We start from the raw sequence: 19591 nt of genomic DNA, 5'->3' as shown, positions 1-19591 counted from the left end.
TACACAAAGTTGGAAAACTCAACATGACATTCACAATGATTTAAAAAAAAAAAAAAAAAATTCATTAATTCATAAGAGTAATGCTATAAATTATATTTTTGTTTTACAACTATCACACAATTTAACATTGGACAAGTCTTTGGTAAAAATAAAAAATAAAAGAATTAAAAAAAGAAAAAGAAAAAAAATGCTAATTGAGACAGTTACATCTGTAGTTGAATGTAGGATAAAAATGTAATATATAACATTACTCATTCGTCAAACACTTCTTACCAAAAATTGCATCAACCCAATATGAATATGGTTTTTATCATGACTTGTGACATAAAGATTGAGAAACTTCTTTACTTCAAACACATTTAATAAAAATAAAAAATAAAAAAAAAGACATTGTATCACCAGTAGATCTTAAATCATTTTCAAATTCACAAGGTTACAACTTGGTCCATTATCGAACGGGAGTTCATTTGAATTTTAAAATAGGCGTTTTCAAATGGTAAGTAAGAGATGATTTTTTAAGACAAAATTATAATTTAAAATGCTAAATTGTAATTTTAGGGTTATTTTTGTCTTTTTATCCTTAATTTCACATTAAAAATTTTAAAAATAAAAATAAAAATAAAAAGTCAAGGGTAATTTGATATTTTTCACATTAAATCATAACAGAATATTAAGGGTAAAAATCTAGAACCGCTAACCGCTAACCGCTTTTGAAAGTGGTTATTAAAAACTGTTAACCGTCTAGCGGTTAGTGATTACTGGATTTTTGAAAATTGCTAACCGCTAACCGCTTTTTTTAAATATATATATAGTTTTATTATTATATATATATATATATGTTGTATACAATACTACAAGTGAAGTGATGATTTACAAGAATTGTTGTAATTTTATTTGTATTATATGTTATGTAGATTCGTAGAAGGTGGCCAACAAGGATTTTTGTATATAGCAATTTTTAATGCTTAAATGGCCATAAAAAAAAAAAAAAAAAAAAAAAGTTTAAAGTGAGCCCAAAACTGGCCAAAAAAAAAAAAGCCCAATAAAAGGCCCAAAAAAGTGATTAATAAAAAAGCGATTATTTGGATGCAGTTAACTGCTAACCGGGTGGTTAGCGGAGGTGGTTAATAAAATTTATTAACCGCCTTTTCACCCATACAGAATGTGGTAAATTGTATTAAATTAGAAGTTTTAGGGTTGGAATTGAGAGTTTTTAATTGAGGAGTCTTCTCAAAACGAGTGAAAATTGAGGGGGCCTTTATGAAGTTAACACAAGTTTTTTTTTTTTTTTTTTTTTTTTTTAAGAAAACAATATCCATGTAGGATAAGGTCCTAAGGACAACACCAGGAGAAATAGTAGCATTCCTCAAAAAAATATGAGGGACCAAAGGAGTAAGTTTTTTTAGAAAACAATATACACTTAGATAAGGTGAGCATTAAGAAAACACTAGAGAAACCGTATCATTTTTTTTTTAAAAAAAAAAAAATTTGCAAATCCAAAAAAAGGTTTGCCTTAGAGCATTCATATCCGATTCTTTTGGCTATTTTGTTGAGCTGTAATGCTAAAATCACTTTTCATCTGGCTCAACAAACTAACCAAAAGTTTGCAAGCTAGTTTGCTGAGCATTGTAACTCAACAATCTATAATTTTATTAATAAAAAAAACATTTCATTATCTCTCCTTTAATTAAAATTAATAAAACTTTATTTATCCTCTTTAGTAAAACTACATAAAAAATAAAAAAATAATAAAAATAATAAATTTTAAATGAAATAGTAAAAGTAAAAAGTTAAAATAATGAGTCTGAGTATACGTACTTTTAAAAAATGACTAGTTAAAATAGAAAAAAATATGCTCTTTAAATAAAATTTAGCAAAAGATTTGCTGGGAAAGATGTGAATGCTCTTAAACCCCATGATTTGGACTTTGTTCACAAAGCCAAAGGACGAATTCGTCTTTGTAAGCTCCATCATCATCTCAGCATAAAAGGGCCCGAGAGAGTTCACGAGAGTGGGCAGGAGAAGAAAATGCGGGGGTAAAGGATTTTCTATTTTCCTCTTGGATCGCCTTCGCTCTCCTCCCTCCTCTAATGGAAGACCAAGAGGGTCCCACCTCCGCCATCACTGCCCCCGCCCCCTCGAGCCCACCGTCTCCGCCGCACGATCTTGGTCCTGACTCCACACCTGTCGGATCCCCAGACCACGACCACGCCCTGCCCGAGATTCACGCAGTGCCGTCCGATGACGAACACGATCATGAAGATCACGAGCACGGCGTCAGTCTAGATCAGTCGGCTGGGGCCGGCGTTCTCACCGAGGATCTAAAGAATAAGATTATTAAGCAGGCAAGGACCTGTCTCTCCACGCTCTCTTATTATAAGCTTGTTGAGTTTTGAACCCTAGGAAAGCTTTGTGCTCTGTTTGGTTGCTGAGAAAGCGTGGAAAATGAGAAATAAGAGTAATGTTTTTGACCTTAGAATTTGAAAGAACTTCCTCTTCGCTTAGCTCGATTTGACTTGACTTAGGGATTCTGTGCTCTGTTTGGTTGCTGAGAAAGCGTGGAAAATGAGAAATAAGAGTAATGTTTTTGACCTTAGAATTTGAAAGAACTTCCTCTTCGCTTAGCTCGATTTGACTTGACTTAGGGATTCATGGCTTGACTCTCTTGGGCGGATTAGATCTTTTTCTGTACTTGGTTTATGCCTGTTGCATGTTTTAAACAGTAGAATCTTTGTCTTGTTTGGTTGCCTAGAAAATGCTGAAAAAAAAGAAATATGGAGTTTTTATTTCTACAATATTCTACTTTCGAGAACTCGGAGTTGCTTAGAAGATCTTATTGAGTTGAATGAATTCACTTATGGCTTCTAAAGCTGTTATCAGTTCATTGCTAGGTAGAAATCCTTGAACATGCGCTTTACTTTGCTTGTTTGCAGTTAAATTTAAATTTAATTTTTTGTGCAATTTCTCAGACAATAGAGTTTATTTCCTAGACATTGATTTTTTGAGACCTCTAAAGTACATTTGAAACCTTAATCACGTATACGAATTCAATTTTATGTGTTTATTACTCAGAAGAGGGTCCTCAGACCATGAACATAGGAGTGCTAGATGGAAAGTTATTGAAAATTTATTTTATAATGTTTTGTTTTTTAAGTCAATGGCCTTCTGGCCAGATGGCACCCCCACACAATATGAGTTTATTTGCTGGTTCTATTGTTTAAATTTTACGTTTAATGTAAGTCCTCATGTATCTTTGAATCCTTTTATGGTTTTGTAGGTTGAGTATTATTTCAGTGATGAAAATTTGCCAACTGACAAGTATATGCTGAGCTTCATTAAGAAGAACAAAGAAGGGTTTGGTAAGTCCTGAGATTTCGTTCTTTGATTTAATCTAGCATTAGCTCTAGGTTGATGGTGCTATTGATGATTCTGATGTTCTGCACCTCTAACACATAACACTCCCTTGCCAATGCGTTAAAAGATCCAATTGATAAAAAATCAAGATGGGTGCTTAACATGCAAAAAAAAAATATGAAAAACTTTTAAAGCCTCAGTCTGCTGAATTTTTAGCCTACCTGTATTGGTACAGGTATTTGGTATTTATCCCATGCTCATTGGTTGTATAAGGTTTGTAAGCGCTTAAGTCTTACAGTGTAATCGAAATCATAGGTAACTACTAGCAACACCCCCCCTCCCCCTTCCCCCACAACCAAAAAAGACAAGAATAGGGAAGATGAAGGTGATGAGTAAAGCAGGTACTTCTGACAGGTTGCCTTGCCTGGATGTTTTCCTGGCGCAGCCAGTTTTGGCTGTGCCGAGCTTCCGGGATTGGTCTGTATGACAACGCAATTAACTGCTGACTGATTCCTTTTCTATTCTTATAGCTCATTTTACTGTGGGGGAGCAGTTTAGCTGTGCTGAGATTCTGGGATTGGTCTAATTGACTATCACTCCATCTCATAGATGCGATCCTTTCTGGTTTTGTCTATGCCAAATATGTTTTCACTTTGGATGGTGGGGCAAAACACTCTTAATTCCCTAAAAATTATCCTTTTTTCCATCCTCTCTCCCTTAATTCCCACTTGCAGAGTTGAAATTAAGTGTTGTGTCATGTTTGAACATGAAGTTAACGAGTCAATATAAATCCATTAATTGTGGTCACATTAGAATGTTGGCTTTTTGCTAAGAGGATAGCAGTAGATGATTTGGAAGGAGTACATATCAGATTTATATTTTCTATTTAATGATTTTTGTATTCTGTTGGTTGGCAAGATGTGCTTTTTGTTAGACTTATATGTGTAGGCATTACCAATATAGCCTACATTGAACTCTTTTCAAAATACAAAAAAAGAAAAAATACTTGGCATACACAACCTTAAGTTCTAGAGATTTTCTTGGTAGAAAATCTTTCTCTTAGTCCCGTTTATTTCGATGTAAGATGTTTTCAGCTGAAAACATTTTTCGAGAAAACTTGCTATTTTCCATGGTTTGTTTACAACCCCGAAAATGGTCTGGAAAACATTTTCCGGCGTTTGGCTCATACGGAAAATCACGAAATATTTCTTATATTTTAATATAAATCCTAGTAACCTATAAATAAAAACTTTCATTCAACATAAAATATTAATATTAACCAACTAAAAAAATAACTTAAAAATTATTTTTATTAGTACTTGCACATATTGACTAGTGATGACTAATAAAAAAATTATAAGTGTATATACCTATAAATATACTTTCAAGTTGGAAAAGCCATAAAAAAAATCTAGCAACACGTTCAAAGTACCATAAAAAAAATCAAACTGCAAATATTACCCTTCAAGTTCAACCATAAATATTACATTTAAGTTTTGCCAAAATATTTCTGACTTTGGATAATCTGCGGAAGCGAAGAATTATTGTGGTGGAGTGTTGCATGTGTAAGAGGAGCGGCAAATTTGTCAATCATCTTCTTATTCATTGTGAGGTGTCCCGAGCTTTATGGAGTGTGATATTCAATCTGTTTAATGTCACTTGGATCATGCCTGGAAGGGTGCTTGATTTGTTAGTGTGTTGGAGACGACAAAGAGGTAATCGTTCAGTTATGGATGTGTGGAGAATGGCCCCACTGTGTCTAATGTGGACTATTTGGAGAGAGTGGAATTCACGGTGTTTTGGAGATCATGAGAAGACGCCTGACAAGCTTAAAAACGTATTTGTCAAGACCCTCTTCAATTGGGCGAGGACGTTTAATGTTTCTCAATTTTCTACTTTGCCTCAATTTGTGGATTTTTGCTCTTCTTTTCACCTATAGTGGGGCATTTCTTAGTATACAACATGTGTACGAGGGTTGCCCTCTACTACGCTTTTCAATGGATTATTTATTATAAAAAAAAGTTTTGCCAAAATACTACCATCCAAGTTCAATCATTTGTGTTACTACAATCAAGTTAGTATTCTACTACATATCCATAACACTCATATTCTATTCTCCATTGTGGTTGAAGAAGTTGTCCAATCAAATCTTTCGAAGTTTAGCATTCTTGGCCAAAAAATTTCTTGCAACCTTCTCATCATAAATCAAATGGTTAAATGCAGATCCAAGCAGAACATTATCATATCCTTCTATCTTCATCACTTACTCGTAAAGGTGACTGCATCAACTGCACCCAATTCATTCATGATTATTGCAGCAGCAACTCCTCTGTAATACATAGGTGCCAAACTATGGTATCTCTCTTGACCTGCTGTATACCAAATCTAAATTTTGCAGTTGCATCATTTACAGCCAATGTGTTAAAAGGCAGCACCTAAAGTTGATTCCTACAATCCTTTATATGAACTAAAAGTCAACCTCTTCGATGAAAGAGGCAAACGGTTAGTTGAAAATGTAATAGATCCAACAATCTTAATAACCTCGAACCTGAAATGCAATGATTTCCCCTTTAACAAAGTGCTACACTAAACTGGACTTTCCAGCTCCAACATCACTAAGAAGCATATGATGCAAAACATCAAACATTATCATTACGAAACTCAAGATCATCCCAAAGCAATTGCAAAAGAAAATAGGACATTAGAAAGGAAAAAGAAAAACAGATAACGTGAACAATTATGTTTATAACTTCAAATCCTAACTTCATTGTATGACTTACCTATGAAAATTAAACAAACGAGCTCCTCATCTGAACAAGCTTCTTCAGCATTGGTATGGAAAAAGACACAAGCATCACAAGATCATTCGGACCAAAATCACAATTTGTTTAAGAACATACACAAAGAAAGAAAAAAGAAAAATGCTACACATACCTGGGATTCAATGAAAAGAACCAATCCCAGGAAATAATAACAATAACAAATACCAAGTATAATAGCAACTCATACCAGAACGTGGATAAGAAATATACAAATACAAATCCACAATTAGAAAAAAAGGATTGAGCCTTATCCATGCCGGGATTTGCATCAAAATTATACACAACACAATAAAAGAAAAAAGGAAACAAATCCTTGAGAACTAAGTAAGACACAAATCAGAAATTGTATAAAAGCATGCAAAATGCGAAGAAAATTCTTGAGAATCGAAGCAAACCAAAATCCAAATTGCATCAAATTGTGAAAACACACAAAGACCAGCTAAAAAATGGAGATTCGAACAAAATCATAACTAAATTCTTCATAATCAAAGCAAACCCACATATAATTTGCATGAAAACACATACATCAGGCATTAAGTGCTAAAGTCCCTACTGATTTGACATAGATGTTCTTGTTCCCAGTGGTAGCCACGATTGTAATTGATCAAGGATCAAAATAATTGATAAGAATTAAAAGCGAAATTCAGATAGGAGTTGATGCAAGCAAAGGCGAAGTCACAAGAGGAGATGCGAAGTAGTGCATCAACTACTAATCAAAAAACCAGAGAAAGGGTGAGAGAGAGAGAGAGACCATAGTAGTGCGTGCAAAAATGAGAGAGGTGCAGAGAAGGAGCTGCGGCTGCTGCACAAGAACCCCAATGGTAAAGGCAAAAAGGAGCTGTGGAGGAAGAGAGAGGGAGATTGTGCGAGAATCAAAAGGCTCTTCATAAACGTAAACCATTTTACACCTGGTTGCTCTTCTTTTTTCTTAGTCAACCAAAATGTTTTTCAGTTTGACCAAGATTTTCAAGCGTCTCAAACACCCAAAAGTTTGGAAAACATTTTTCAAAAAGGTTTTACGTTGAAATAACTGGGCCATATTTTGGAATTTAAATATAGAAAAATGCACAATCTTTCTGCAACATTCATCCAAATCCTTTGGCTCTGTCCTGTTCCCATCTTATCTACCCAAGTCCTTCATTTACATTTTTGTAATATTGCAGTTGTGTATAAACCTATGAGAGTTCAGGGTTCTTAGCAAACCCCCCCCCCCCCCAAAAAAAAAAAAATGAATAAAAGAAATGAATAAAGCAAAAGAAAGTGACTTCATTGTGTAGGGTTGATAATGGGTTTGATCGCAGTAGACTGTTGAATGGCATATGTAGGCATAGCATTGAATTCATATCTCCTCCATCTAGACGCATTAACATGTCTGTAATTAAACTGACCGACCTTTTCTGCTGCCACTTTTGTAAGGGGTGTGTGTTGGAAACTTAGGGACAGTTACGCCCAATAGTAATTTTAGCCATTTATGTATGTCTATTAAATGTACGTGTGTGTCGTGTATATCAAAAAGATGGAATATGCAAGAAAAGAAGACTAGTGGTTGTACCTTTTCTTTGTGGCAATTTGGTTGTGATCTGTTAACATTAAATTTTTCGTTATGTATGGGTTAATTTCCATTTTTTTTTTTTTTTCATACAGCAGTAATATTTATTTATTCTTTCATTTAAACGAGTATACTTATTTTTGGCATATTGTCCTTGCAGTTCCTATAGCGGTCATTGCTTCTTTTAGGAAAACGAAAAAGCTCACCCGAGACTATTCATTGATAGCGGCTGCACTAAGGGAGTCTTCTTTCCTTGTAATCTTCCTCTTTTTCTTTCCTTTTTTTTTTTTAGGTGATGATGGAGTGACATGCATGCTAAAAGTCATAATTCTAAATTTTTTACTTCACAATTGCAGGTTGTGAGTTCAAATGGAAAGAAGGTGAAGCGACTCCATCCTCTTCCACCCACTGAGGTTAGGGATCCAAAGGTATCACATTGAGGACGTTGATAGTTTTCACTCAGATGTTTTCACTCAGATGTGTTATTTATTGTATTTGTGTAGAATCTAATTTGTGGACCCTAGTTTTACACTGTTTTGGTAGAAAATCTACCGGAGGATCATTCAGCGGAAAACATTCAGAGAATATTTGGTGAAGCTGGAAAGTATGTTTTCTCCCTGATTTCTGTTTTCCATGTGGTCAAATCAATGCTTCTTTCGCTTCATTGGTTTCATGTTGGCGCCTTCTACATTTTACTGATTGTAGAGTTGCGTATTAAATTTCCAGTATCAAGAATATATCAATTCATGACCCCCTTTCTGTTGAAGAGTCATCTAAAGGCAGCAAGCCTGATATGCTGATCAGTAGTAAGGTTTGTAACCAGAAAAGATGGACTTCAATGTCAAATACTTTATTTTTACATTACTTTATTTACTAATCCTAAAAGTTTTAAATTTTATTCATCGACCTTTTGTCCCTCTTCTTTTCCATTAATATTCTATAGTATTGTATATTTTTAATTTGGAGTTTTGTTTCCTTGCTACATTGGATTATGACAGATTAGATTTTCTTGCATTAAGAAAAATGGTGAGATTTTCTAGATATTGGTGAAAGTAATATGCTTCTTTTAACTGGAACTATGAAGTGGATCGTGTTTTTTATGATTATCTTATAGAGGGGTACATGCCCTTGTAGCTGATGAAAGAAATGTCATAATTGACTCATCAATGGATAAAGAGATCAGAAACTGCATTGATAAGTGATTTGATCTCAGTAAGAGAAACTTTGGTCCTTGACACCCCGAATTGATTAGGTTTCCTACTCCCGCTTGATTATCTTTTTCTAAATCCTTGATTGCATATAGAGGGAAAGATAAGTTCTGTTGGATTCCTTCGAAAATACAATATTTTGATTTAGAACTTTTTATAAGGTCCTCATTTCCAACGCTGACTCCTTCCCTTGGAAGAGCATATGGAGGTCCAAGGCTCCGTTGAGGGTGGCCTTCATTTGGACAGCATCTTTAGGAAAAATCCTCATTCTGGATAATCTTCTCAAACCTCACATTATAGTGATGGAGTGCTGTTGTGTATACAAAAAAGAGTGGAGAAGCTCCTGATCATCTCCTTCTTCATTGTGATATTGCGAGAGAGTTTTGGAATTTGCTTTTTCGGATGTTTGGAGTACAATGGGTTATGCCTAAACGAGTAGTGGATCTCCTGGCCTGTTGGAAAGAAAGGGTCAGTTAGAGAGATCTTAAAATTGTTTGGAGTTTAATCCCTCTGTGTTTAATGTGGTGCATTTGGAGAGAAAGGAATGCACGAAATTTCGAAAATTGCGAGAAGACCAGTTCGAACCTAAAGCTATGTTATCTTTTTTTAAAATCCTTGTTTGAATGGATCTCTGCCAATGCCTTTCTCGCTAACTTTGTAGACTTTTGTGCTCTCTTTTCTTATTCTTGACTTTTATGGATGTTTTCACTTAAATACTCCTTGTGCACTTTGATTGCGCCTCTTGCGCTATTTTAATAAACTATTTCTTTTAAAAAAAGCCTTGATTGCATATAGACAAGGCAGAGTATTTTCTGAAAATGGAAGCTCTCTGTTTGTGGCTTTCTTGAATTAAACTCTTCTGCCCAGCTTTTTACAGCGGACGATTTTCCTAGGAGTTAATTCCACAAATAGTCTTTTGATAAACAACTTTTTGACATTTGTGGAATGTTATATAGTGAAGGTTGTATTATTTTGTTTGGCAGCTTTGTTAATTTTTTTTTTTCTGGTTTTTGTATGTAGTTACACGTTTTTGTGGAGTATGAGACTGTAGAGGCTGCTGAGAAAGCTGTGAGTGTCATTCCTATTGTAAATATTTTGGATTGGTTTTGATGCTCAGATAATTAACACTAAGGGCTTAACACTTCCTGGTAATGGATCAGGTGGCGACTTTGAATGATGAACGGGACTGGAGGAATGGCATGCGGGTCAAGCTTCTTAATCGAGTGGTAATTAGTATGACCTTGCATCTCTATTTTTGGCCAAAACGGGTACCAACGATATTTTACCTGCTTTAGGGCAAGTATGGGCAGAGACGACAAGCATGGAGGGGATATGATTCCGAGAAGAATAGCACTAGTCGAGGATCTGATCATACCGGAGATGAGGAAAATCATAACTTGAGCGAGCATCATGATGATACACCTGATGAAGAGGTCAGTGGTGTCTCTTCCTTTTTTAAGTACATGTCAATATTTTTGTGTTAAAGCCATGAGAGCATATTGTTGACTGACTTTTTGACGGCAGATTATACCCACTTCCTTTCAAGGGAGACTTGCTATGAGCTATTGTAATGTATATATGCAATTATCATTGTTGTGTCTTCTTCATTTCAGGAAGGGGATTATCTTTCCAAGGAGAGAAATGGGCATAGAGGTCGTAATCGAGGAAGATCAAGACGGCAGAATTATCGTGTCATCAATGGGCTAGGTATCTAGACAGTAATTCCTTCCTCTCTTTTTTTTGGTTCCATTAAATTTGAATTTTGAGATTTATATTGTGTTTTCCTTAGGCCACGGAAGTACTTCCTCTACTCATGCTAATGAAGCTTCAAAGCCACCTCCTGGACCAAAAATGCCTGATGGAACTAGGGGATTCACAATGGGGCGCGGTCGGCCTCCTGTTGCCAATCAAAGTCAGCAAGTGTTTTAATGAGCAGATGCAGAGTAATTCTTGTGTTATGTGCTATATTTTTCCATTCGGTGATCTGGGTGTTTGAATGTTGGATTATACCTGTAACTCTTGGAATTATCAAATTTTTGTGATGTCTCCATGCTTATACAGTGTTTTTCTTTGGTCATTCCTTTGACATGGTATGCATGTATGTTAATGTGAAGAAGAAGTTTGTCATTATAATGTTTTCTAGGAAGATTGCAAAAAAAAAAAAAAAATGTACCTAGATTCTTGATGGGGACTCCCTGGCTCTTTTTATTTTTTATTTTTAATTTTTTAATTTTTTGTAAGTGGGACTCCCTTGCTCTGATTCCTTGATGGCAATTCTGTCCGCCTTACTACCGATTGGAAGATCTCCATAAGGTCTCGGACATCCTTAGCTTGCTTGGCTTATTTTAAGACTGGACAATCGCCGAGGTTTATAGGAGTGCAAACTAACACTCTCACAACTTAGAGCATTAACAGAATCACAGCAGCAGCTTTCCTATATGTGGTCTCTTTTTGAAGTTCAGAGAAAATGTCAAAAAAAATCACAAAAAGTCATCCATTGATAATCTCCTATGCGGTCCATCTGCAAAAGAGGTCTTTTGCAGCAACCAATAGAACAAAAACACATCACTTAAAGCACAAAAAATGCACACAAATAAGCTACAACTTAATGCACTGGATTTTGAACTCAAAACAAAGAAAAATTGAACTAAAGAGGCAGAAAGCAAGACACCACGTGGGTCTGTGCTGAAAACCACCCGGCTAGACCCATCGACCGCCGGCAAGGGTCTGCCGTGGGTCGAGACCCACGGCGTCTGCGGCGAGAGATCCTCGTGGGTCTTTGCTAAAAACCACCCGGCCAGACCCATCGTGGTCTGGCGTGGGTCTGGCTCCGGCGCCGTGAGTATTTTTTCCGGCTTTAGGATGAAAAATTTCCTAGAGGGTTAACCTTCCGCTCTAGGTTTTAATTATCAATAAAAAATGAGTTTTGAGGCATTAGAAGCCGATTTTTAGGCTGAGTTTGGCAAAAAAGAGGCCGGAGAGGGGGGGCTAGGTCTGCCGACGCCGATGGGATGCTGGCCGGCGCTTTTTTTGTGGTGCTCACAATGGGATCATTTTGTTCTTCTTCTTCTGATAGCTCCTCTTGTTGTTCCTCTTTTGTGGGTGTTGGGAGATCTTCAGTACTGGAATTGTTTTGGGTTCTTTTGGTGGTTGGACTTGGATCAGGTTGGTGGTGGAGAGATCAGGACCTGGATGGTTATGGCTAGAGGTGTAGGTGATGACGAGCATTGAAGCATCTGTTCTACATCTCTCTACCTGTTCACGCCAGACCCATGGCTGGGTCTGGCCGGCGCCGCCGATGGAATGCTGGCTGGCGCTTTGGGATGCTTGTCATCTAGTGTTTTTATGTTATTTTGTTAAAATGCAATGGGTGATGTGTCGACAGCTCAATGGATGCTGCAAAAGATCCCTTTTATGCACCGACCGCATAGTAGGGGCTCTCGTCATCCATAGCAAGTACCCTATATCACTTCTAAAGACTAGGATCCTTACCATACAACTTGGTATAGGGTTGCACCGAAGCAATCCTTGTGCTTACTAAAATAAAATAATTTTTTTTTAAAAAAAAAAAGAAAAAAAACTCATTTTCTCCCTTAAATCATTAACAAAGTAGAAAAATAAAGAACTAAACAAATAAAGAAAAGTAAAGAAATGATATTTAATTAGTATAAAGAATGATAAAGGGAAACAATCATGGAGTATGTAGATAGGAAAATAAAAAGTAATTTTGATCTTTAAATGTAAGGAAAATGACAAGGAATGCTCTTAGTTCAATGAGCCGCTAACTTGCTATTTTACTTACCTTCAATAAGAAAATCACAATATGTTTTATATTTTCATTTAATAATAAAAAGTAATTTTTAGTCCCAACATATTTTTTCTTTTAAAAAAAATTAACCTAAAAATTTGAGTTTGCGGCGCACTCCATCAATTTGTTAATGAGAAAAGTTCAACCTCGAAAAATTATTTATATTTTCATTTATGTTTGTTTCATTTTCTCATTTATTTTTTTAAAAATATCAATCCAGATGGAAACAAATCAAACAATGCATAGATTGCCAGAAAAGGACGCTGAAAACGTCAAACTCAAAGGGAAAGAAAAAGGAGGATAGAGATGGATCATGGATCTACTCTCGGGTCAGCTGGCACCCAACCCAGAGATGTCGACCCTTCACACGCTCCAGTATGGCGCGTGACCCATTTCCATTGCGCGAACTACGAAGTCGCCGCCTCCTCCACCTTCCCTCCACCCTATTCTCTACGCTGTAGAGGTATATCCTTATAAACGGCCTCCGATCTCGAATATCCTTTTCCCTTGCTCTCTTTCTCTCAACTGTTTCTTTTAATAATGGCCTCCTTCCCCTCACCAACCTCTGATCCTCTCCATTCCACGCGCTCTCTCTCTCCCTTATCGCTGTAGCCATGCCGTCGCATTCTCATTCTCTGAAGCTCAGCCATCTCTCTCGTCTAGGGCTTTCCCGATTGCCAAAACCGGTTTCGCTTTTCGCGCCCGCTCGCTTCCGATCCGTTCCGCCTTTTTCGCTTGATCTTAAGGTATGGTTTTGTTTTGAGCAATCAAACGGAGCATTTTCTTTTGCTTTGTTATGGCTTTAATTTATTGTTTTGTGTAGTTAAGTTCGCCGATTGTTCGAAGACATGAGTGCCGATTACGACGCAGGCGTGTTCGATTTAAGGCCTTCGATGAGGTATTCTCTTTAGCTCTGAGTTGAAGGCTAATTGAGCTTGTGTGTTACTACTCTGCGTTGCACTCCAAGATTTATTTCCTTGTGTTTCAGTTTCATAAGTCTTAACGTTTTTAAGAGCTGGTTGAGGTTGTAGAGATCATGGAGATTGTTGTACTTAGAGATATGTTTTGTTCTATAGGATTCGGTTGGTATTCCGTTTCTTGATGACTGGAGCGACGGTGATGGGGCGGCTGGGTACGTGCTTTCATCCAGTGAGGATGAAGAGAGCGATTCAGAAATTGTGATTTATCCTATTACTGATGATTCGCCTAGAGTTAGGATATCAACTGATGAGGCTTTTGCAATGACTACTCAACGGTTTGCCATGCTTGGAAGAAAACGCAGGAAACAGAGGCAAGTATGCCACTAGTAATTACGACAATTTTTGTTTGCATTCCGGTACTTGTAGTGTTTATATGGATTCTGTCTGTGTTTCACTCGAGGTAGTTATAAACCACTGAATTTGAGTGTTCTTTCTACTTTTTTGTTGCTGAGTTTCATTTGGTTGTATTTATGAGAATTCTTTATGGGTTTTCTTTATTTTGATCTTGGTATTTTGGACACTAATTGCAGGAATAAATTTGGGGTTTTAATCAGTGTTGGACTCATAGTCTTCTTGACGGTGCTTCTTTTATTTGTGGATTGGTGTGCATGGCGTATTGTCAGGCTGCCTTTCGGACAATTTTACTTGACCCGTCCATTTCTTATATCGGCCATTTTAGTCTCTTGTGCCGGCTATGTTTGTGTCCCGTTACTGTATAGGTTCAGGATCCGTCAAATTATTAGGAAAGAAGGGCCTGCTGGGCACTCCTTAAAAAAGAGAACTCCCACGATGGGTGGATTATTTTTTGTTCCTATTGGTGTAACTGTTGCAAGATTCATTGCTGGTTTTTCTTCCACTGAAGTGTCTGGAGCAGCGGCAGCAACTCTAGGTTTTGCTGCAATTGGGCTTGTAGACGATATCTTAACCATCATCAAGAATCATAATAGCGGCTTATCAGCATGGGTAAAACTTTTGTTGGAGGTGAAGCTTTTTTCTGAGATTTCTTTCTTTTTGGTTTTAATATGCTTATTGCCTTTTGAATTAGTCGTCAATTCTTATTAAACTTGCGAGTAATTTGAAGTTGTGATACTGCACAGGTAGCTGTTGGGACCTGGTTTTCATTTTGGTTGGTAACCACAAATATATCGTCACCCTACAGCATGTATAGCTTCTTGTAACTAATCTGATCAACATTTTTCTGATGGTAACTCACATATCTATTCTCATGATGGCAAACTTACAAGATAATGTCAACTTTTATTGTTTATTTAAATATTTAACTGCTAGTAGTACTTGACAAATTGATGATCTACTTAAAAATGACTCAATACAATAAAATTTCTAAACAGTACACTGATTTTCCTCCTTCCTCAGCTCCTCTCCCTCTCTAATTGTCAATATATATATATATCAAGGAATAAGAAGAAGCAAAGATTATTAAAAGTTAGACACCTTCATGTTCAGAGTAGTAATTAGCAAAGCAAGCCATGCATTTATAATCCCATTTTAATTAGCTAATGGAGTAAATACATCAAATTGATAATTCAGCACTCAGACATTTGGTTCCTACATGAACATCTATGTTATAACTGCATTGTGCATTGATTTAGGTCCATCTTTCAATTTGTATTGCAGGAAAATGTTGCTTCCTCTACCTGCACCAGTAGGACTTGTTTGCCTGGGAAAATTTTATCTCTTGTTGACTTCATTTTGTTTTGTTTCCATGGGGAATGGAGTTAACCTAACAGATGGTCTTGACGGGCTGGCTGGTGGGACTGCTGCATTGGCTTTTATAGCAATGTCAATCGCGGTGCTTCCAATATGTTCTGGTTAGTATAGAAGAGGGCATCTGCTTAAGAACACTTAACATTTCCTTAATTTTATTCTTGATTCATGATTTCATTCGTATCTAACATATGGTAAAAACAAGAATATGGTAAAAGCAATGAAAATCTGGTCAAACTATGATGCATTTATCTTAGGCATATAAGGAGCTGTTGTCGGGGAATGCAAATATTATGTCATATTCTCTCTCCAAGAACAGTTACTGATACTTTCAAACTGATATAATTTGTTATTGGCCTTGTCTTCTTGTTGATGTATTTATATTGTTTGGCTAATTCCTTGGGACTCAATCAAACGCTTGATCATTCTTTAGAGCAGATCTCTTAATACTTCATATTTATGGCTTGCAGATTTTTATTTGCATGCTCATCATGCTACTTTGCTTGCATCTTTTATAGATACATGGGAGACTAAATATCTGTGTTTCAATTTTGTTCCACCTTCATCATTAGAGTCCCACCAAGAAGCTGGATACATCATATTATAACATTGGGTGTGGTTGGTTGAGAATATCAACATGATGTTAAATTTTTCTTTGTTCAAAGTTTGATCTCCATAATATACTGACTGAGAATAGAATTGTACAACTAGCCTCTTCTGGATACTTAAGTGGTCACTATTGTTTTGCATTCCAAACCAGACCTTGCTATATTTGGGGCATCAATGGCAGGAGCCTGTGTTGGTTTTCTTTTGCACAACCGATACAGAGCATCTGTATTTATGGGTGATACAGGGTCCTTGGCATTGGGGGGGGCATTGGCTGCTATGGCTGCTTGTACTGGAATGTTCTTTCCATTATTTATTTCATCTGGAATTTTTGTCATGGAAGCATCATCAGTTATTATACAGGTATGTTATGCTGGCATCCTTTTCTCATCCATTTCAGTTACAAAATTCTCCATTAATCATTGGTGTTGTCACATTCAAGCAAGTTCTGCTATTTTGACAACTTTTATCCCTTTCATCACTGTTCCACTTGCAAATTCTATTCTATGGTGCATGCGGTCACTTCAGATGGGCCTGACTGGAGAAATAGAAGTCACTTATTAAGGCCCAATTAGTTGTACATTTATGCACACATCAGAATTGCCAAGGCTGAGTGGAGAAAAAGAATTCACATATTGTGGCGCAATTTGTTGAGCAAAGGATTCATGTAGCCTACCCACATAATTTGGTAGAAGGCTTAGTTGAGTTGGTAACCATAGTATGTACTTCCATGCACTCATACAGCTAGGCAAATGTATAGAGTTTCAGATTAGGATTTCCTAGAATTCTTAGGGTATTCTACCGAGTAGAATGCCAGTGGTTTGGAATTCAATGGTTAGGATTTTACCATATCAGCAATTATCACTTGCAAAATATGAATAAATATGATAACTACAGAGGTGATAATTGATGAGTTGCTAAAGGTGATAATTACTGATAACTGCTGATGTGGTAAAATCCTAACCATTGAATTTCAAACCAATGGTTATGATTCGAAGAAATTTACTCGGAAGAATACTCTTAAGAATTCTAAGCAATCTTGATCCTAGAGTTTCATTTTATTTTTTTGGTCATTGTCCTTTCAATTATGTCCTTCAGAAACTGCAATTTCCTTGTCTGATGGCTGACAAAACTTTTGTTTTAGGTATTGTACTTCAAGACGACCAAAAATTTGTGGGGAGCTGGGCGGCGTGTATTCCGAATGGCACCCCTTCATCATCACCTTGAATTATGTGGGATCAAAGAACCTGTAATTGTTGCGGGCGCATATGTTATATCATCCATATTGGCTTTATATGCTGGCTATGTGGGTCTTATTTCAGCATAACATCCCCCAAAAAAAAGAAGAAAAGAAAAAGCCATCGCATTCATTGTAGTTAGTGTCACCAAAATCACAGTTCTTTATTTATTCTTTATGGCCTATGTATTACTTGGATATGGAAGTTTTGTTTTCAACTTTCTGTGTGCCATTCTTTCGAGTATGTGAATAGAGATTGTAAGTTGAACCCGGGAGCCCAATGCAAGATCCTTTTTGTGTTTATGTCCTTCCCAATGTCAACATTTTGCACAAGAAAGCCACCGGCAGAACACCTATGATATGGTTGAATGGGGGAGGGAGCAAACAAAGGGGTTGGGGTTGGGGGTTACACTGCCTCCTGAAAAAGATTCTTAATACTTTATTTTCCCTCTTTTTGGAATATATATATATATATATATATATATATATATATATATATATAGTTTAAATTCTCATCTCCCTCTCTTGTGTGAACATGTCAAAATATATATATATATATATATATATATATATATATATATATATATATTTTGACATGTTCACACAAGAGAGGGAGATGAGAATTTAAACTAGTGACCTCCGCTTTATTAGGCGTGGTCTATAGCCGATTGAGCTACTCCTTAGGGATGGAAGTGAAATATTATGTGCACTTTCAAGTGCTTACTCTCAATGTGACCGTGAAAATTACAATAAAATTTTGGACAGGTTAATTTATGTAGTTTACATCAATAGTGATATTCGCTATCACGGGTTTGATTCATGGCAAGGCCAAAATTACCAAAATTTTGAAAAACATGTACCGTGAAGCAATTCAAAATCTTTGTAAGAAGATCAAATAATGGAGTTCATAAATTCATTTGAATACCCGAAATTAGATTCATATTGGACATAATCCTGACTAATAGTAAAAAAACCCACGAGAGAGAGTAGGAAGGAGAGAGATGGAGAGCTTTTGTGTCGATGATAGTTTTATTTGTGCCCCTTCGTATGCCTCTTAGCTGCGCTGTCTTTAGTACCATGGTGATGCTTATCTTTTGTAGCTCCGATTCATTCTTCTTCGGTGCATCTTCTCTTGTTGTGGAACATATTTTTACTTGTTGCATCTACTGTTTAAATAATGTTCTCAAAAGGTGGCGGTATCAGTTCTCTCAGTGGGTAGGGTCATTTTTTCTTCTTGACCAATTCACAACAGCTTTGGGTTTTTTTTTTTAAGCAATAGTTTTAGGCTTTATTACACTCTTTTCAAGTTGTTTTGAAGCTTTTATTTGGGTAGCCCACCCTTTTTTTTTAATTGCTTATATTGTGATTTCTCCAATTCCATTTTTTTTTAAAAAAAATCGTTGTGCTATTTCCAACAGGAAAATAGTAGAAATTCCTCTAGAGTAATTGTTGTAGGAATAATAAATTGACAAAATGAGGATCCGGATCCTCTCCAGTCCAAAATGGACTAAAAAGTATCAATTTCATGGCTATTAAAAATTTCTTAGAAGAAATTCTAGAACCACAAATAGGACACATGTTCTTATAATAAAATAATAAAAAATTATTATTTAAAGTCTTTAAAAAAAATAAAAAAACAAAATAATAAAAAAATAATGGTGGGGCCGACCATCCCATTTTTGCCCTAGGGGAGGTGGCCGGCCACCCCCAAGGGCCAAATCAAATAATAATAATAATAATAATAATAATAGGGTTTGTCATTGCCATGGGGGTGGTTCGGCCACCCCCAAGGGCTGCCAAAGCCAACTTCAAGCTCAACCGGAGTGGCTCAGGCTATTGGGAGTAATTTGGCCACCTCCTTTTGCAAGGGTGGCCGAACCACCCCGTAGGCCATGGGGGTGCATGGTTCGGCCACCCCTGACTGGCCATTGGGTTAAAATGGGGTTGGCATGTCATTTCTTATGGTCAAGATGGGATGGCTAACAGCCCCATTATTTATTTAATTTTAAAAAAAAATTTAAATAATATTTTATTCTTTTTTTTATTAGTAAAACATGTATTCTATTTATGATCCTAAAATTTCTTTTTAAAAATTATAGCTAGAAAAGTCTGAATCCACAAAATAAAATGGACCGAGAGGATCCGGATCCACAAAATGAATAGAAGTGTTATTTCACGTTAATCCCAATACCAAAGGTAGCATATTAATATAAAGGAAATCGAAGGACATTTCTGTAAATCCCACTCTTCACTCGCTTTCGTCGTGGCAAAACCCTAGCGCATCTTCTCATATAAAACGACG

The 19591-nt window shown here is 36.3% G+C and overlaps 2 protein-coding genes across 3 annotated transcripts; both read left to right on the top strand.

Annotated features, from left to right (window-relative positions):
- The first annotated feature begins 1986 nt into the window (after nucleotides 1–1986).
- Nucleotides 1987–11010, top strand: LARP6A (RNA-binding protein). Its single transcript, XM_059581187.2, has 11 exons — nucleotides 1987–2345; nucleotides 3278–3359; nucleotides 7886–7980; nucleotides 8082–8153; nucleotides 8250–8329; nucleotides 8452–8536; nucleotides 9954–10001; nucleotides 10094–10159; nucleotides 10229–10366; nucleotides 10547–10640; nucleotides 10723–11010. Exons 1-11 carry the CDS (start codon nucleotides 2091–2093, stop codon nucleotides 10860–10862), a joined length of 1155 nt encoding a protein of 384 aa, XP_059437170.2. The 5' UTR covers nucleotides 1987–2090; the 3' UTR covers nucleotides 10863–11010.
- Nucleotides 11011–13071: 2061 nt separating this feature from the next.
- Nucleotides 13072–17590, top strand: TRANS11 (translocase 11). 2 transcript variants are annotated; one of them, XM_059582322.2, is made up of 8 exons: nucleotides 13072–13487; nucleotides 13565–13639; nucleotides 13818–14032; nucleotides 14252–14684; nucleotides 14819–14883; nucleotides 15357–15550; nucleotides 16207–16415; nucleotides 17197–17590. In XM_059582322.2, the coding sequence occupies exons 1-8, from the start codon at nucleotides 13356–13358 to the stop codon at nucleotides 17377–17379; spliced, it is 1506 nt and encodes a 501-aa protein (XP_059438305.2). In that variant the 5' UTR covers nucleotides 13072–13355; the 3' UTR covers nucleotides 17380–17590. The 2 variants fall into 2 exon arrangements, with proteins under 2 accessions (XP_059438305.2, XP_059438304.2); XM_059582321.2 differs by having other exon boundaries at nucleotides 14252–14702.
- Nucleotides 17591–19591: the final 2001 nt, after the last annotated feature.

Source organism: Corylus avellana, chromosome 1 (genome assembly GCF_965113065.1).
Source record: "Corylus avellana chromosome 1, dhCorAvel1.hap1.2, whole genome shotgun sequence".
Taxonomy (NCBI): domain Eukaryota; kingdom Viridiplantae; phylum Streptophyta; class Magnoliopsida; order Fagales; family Betulaceae; genus Corylus; species Corylus avellana.
This window is presented reverse-complemented; position numbering and strand designations above follow the sequence as displayed.

Bases quoted from the DNA above. Each gene is read 5' to 3' on its own strand.
- LARP6A (XM_059581187.2), top strand. From the start codon at position 2,091: ATGGAAGACCAAGAGGGTCCCACCTCCGCCATCACTGCCCCCGCCCCC. The intron at 8,154-8,249 runs GTATCACATTGA...TGTGGACCCTAG, and splicing joins CTGAGGTTAGGGATCCAAAG to TTTTACACTGTTTTGGTAGA. The intron at 10,367-10,546 runs GTCAGTGGTGTC...TCTTCATTTCAG, and splicing joins ATGATACACCTGATGAAGAG to GAAGGGGATTATCTTTCCAA.
- TRANS11 (XM_059582321.2), top strand. From the start codon at position 13,356: ATGCCGTCGCATTCTCATTCTCTGAAGCTCAGCCATCTCTCTCGTCTA. The intron at 13,640-13,817 runs GTATTCTCTTTA...TTTGTTCTATAG, and splicing joins GATTTAAGGCCTTCGATGAG to GATTCGGTTGGTATTCCGTT. The intron at 14,884-15,356 runs GTATAGCTTCTT...TTTGTATTGCAG, and splicing joins ATATCGTCACCCTACAGCAT to GAAAATGTTGCTTCCTCTAC.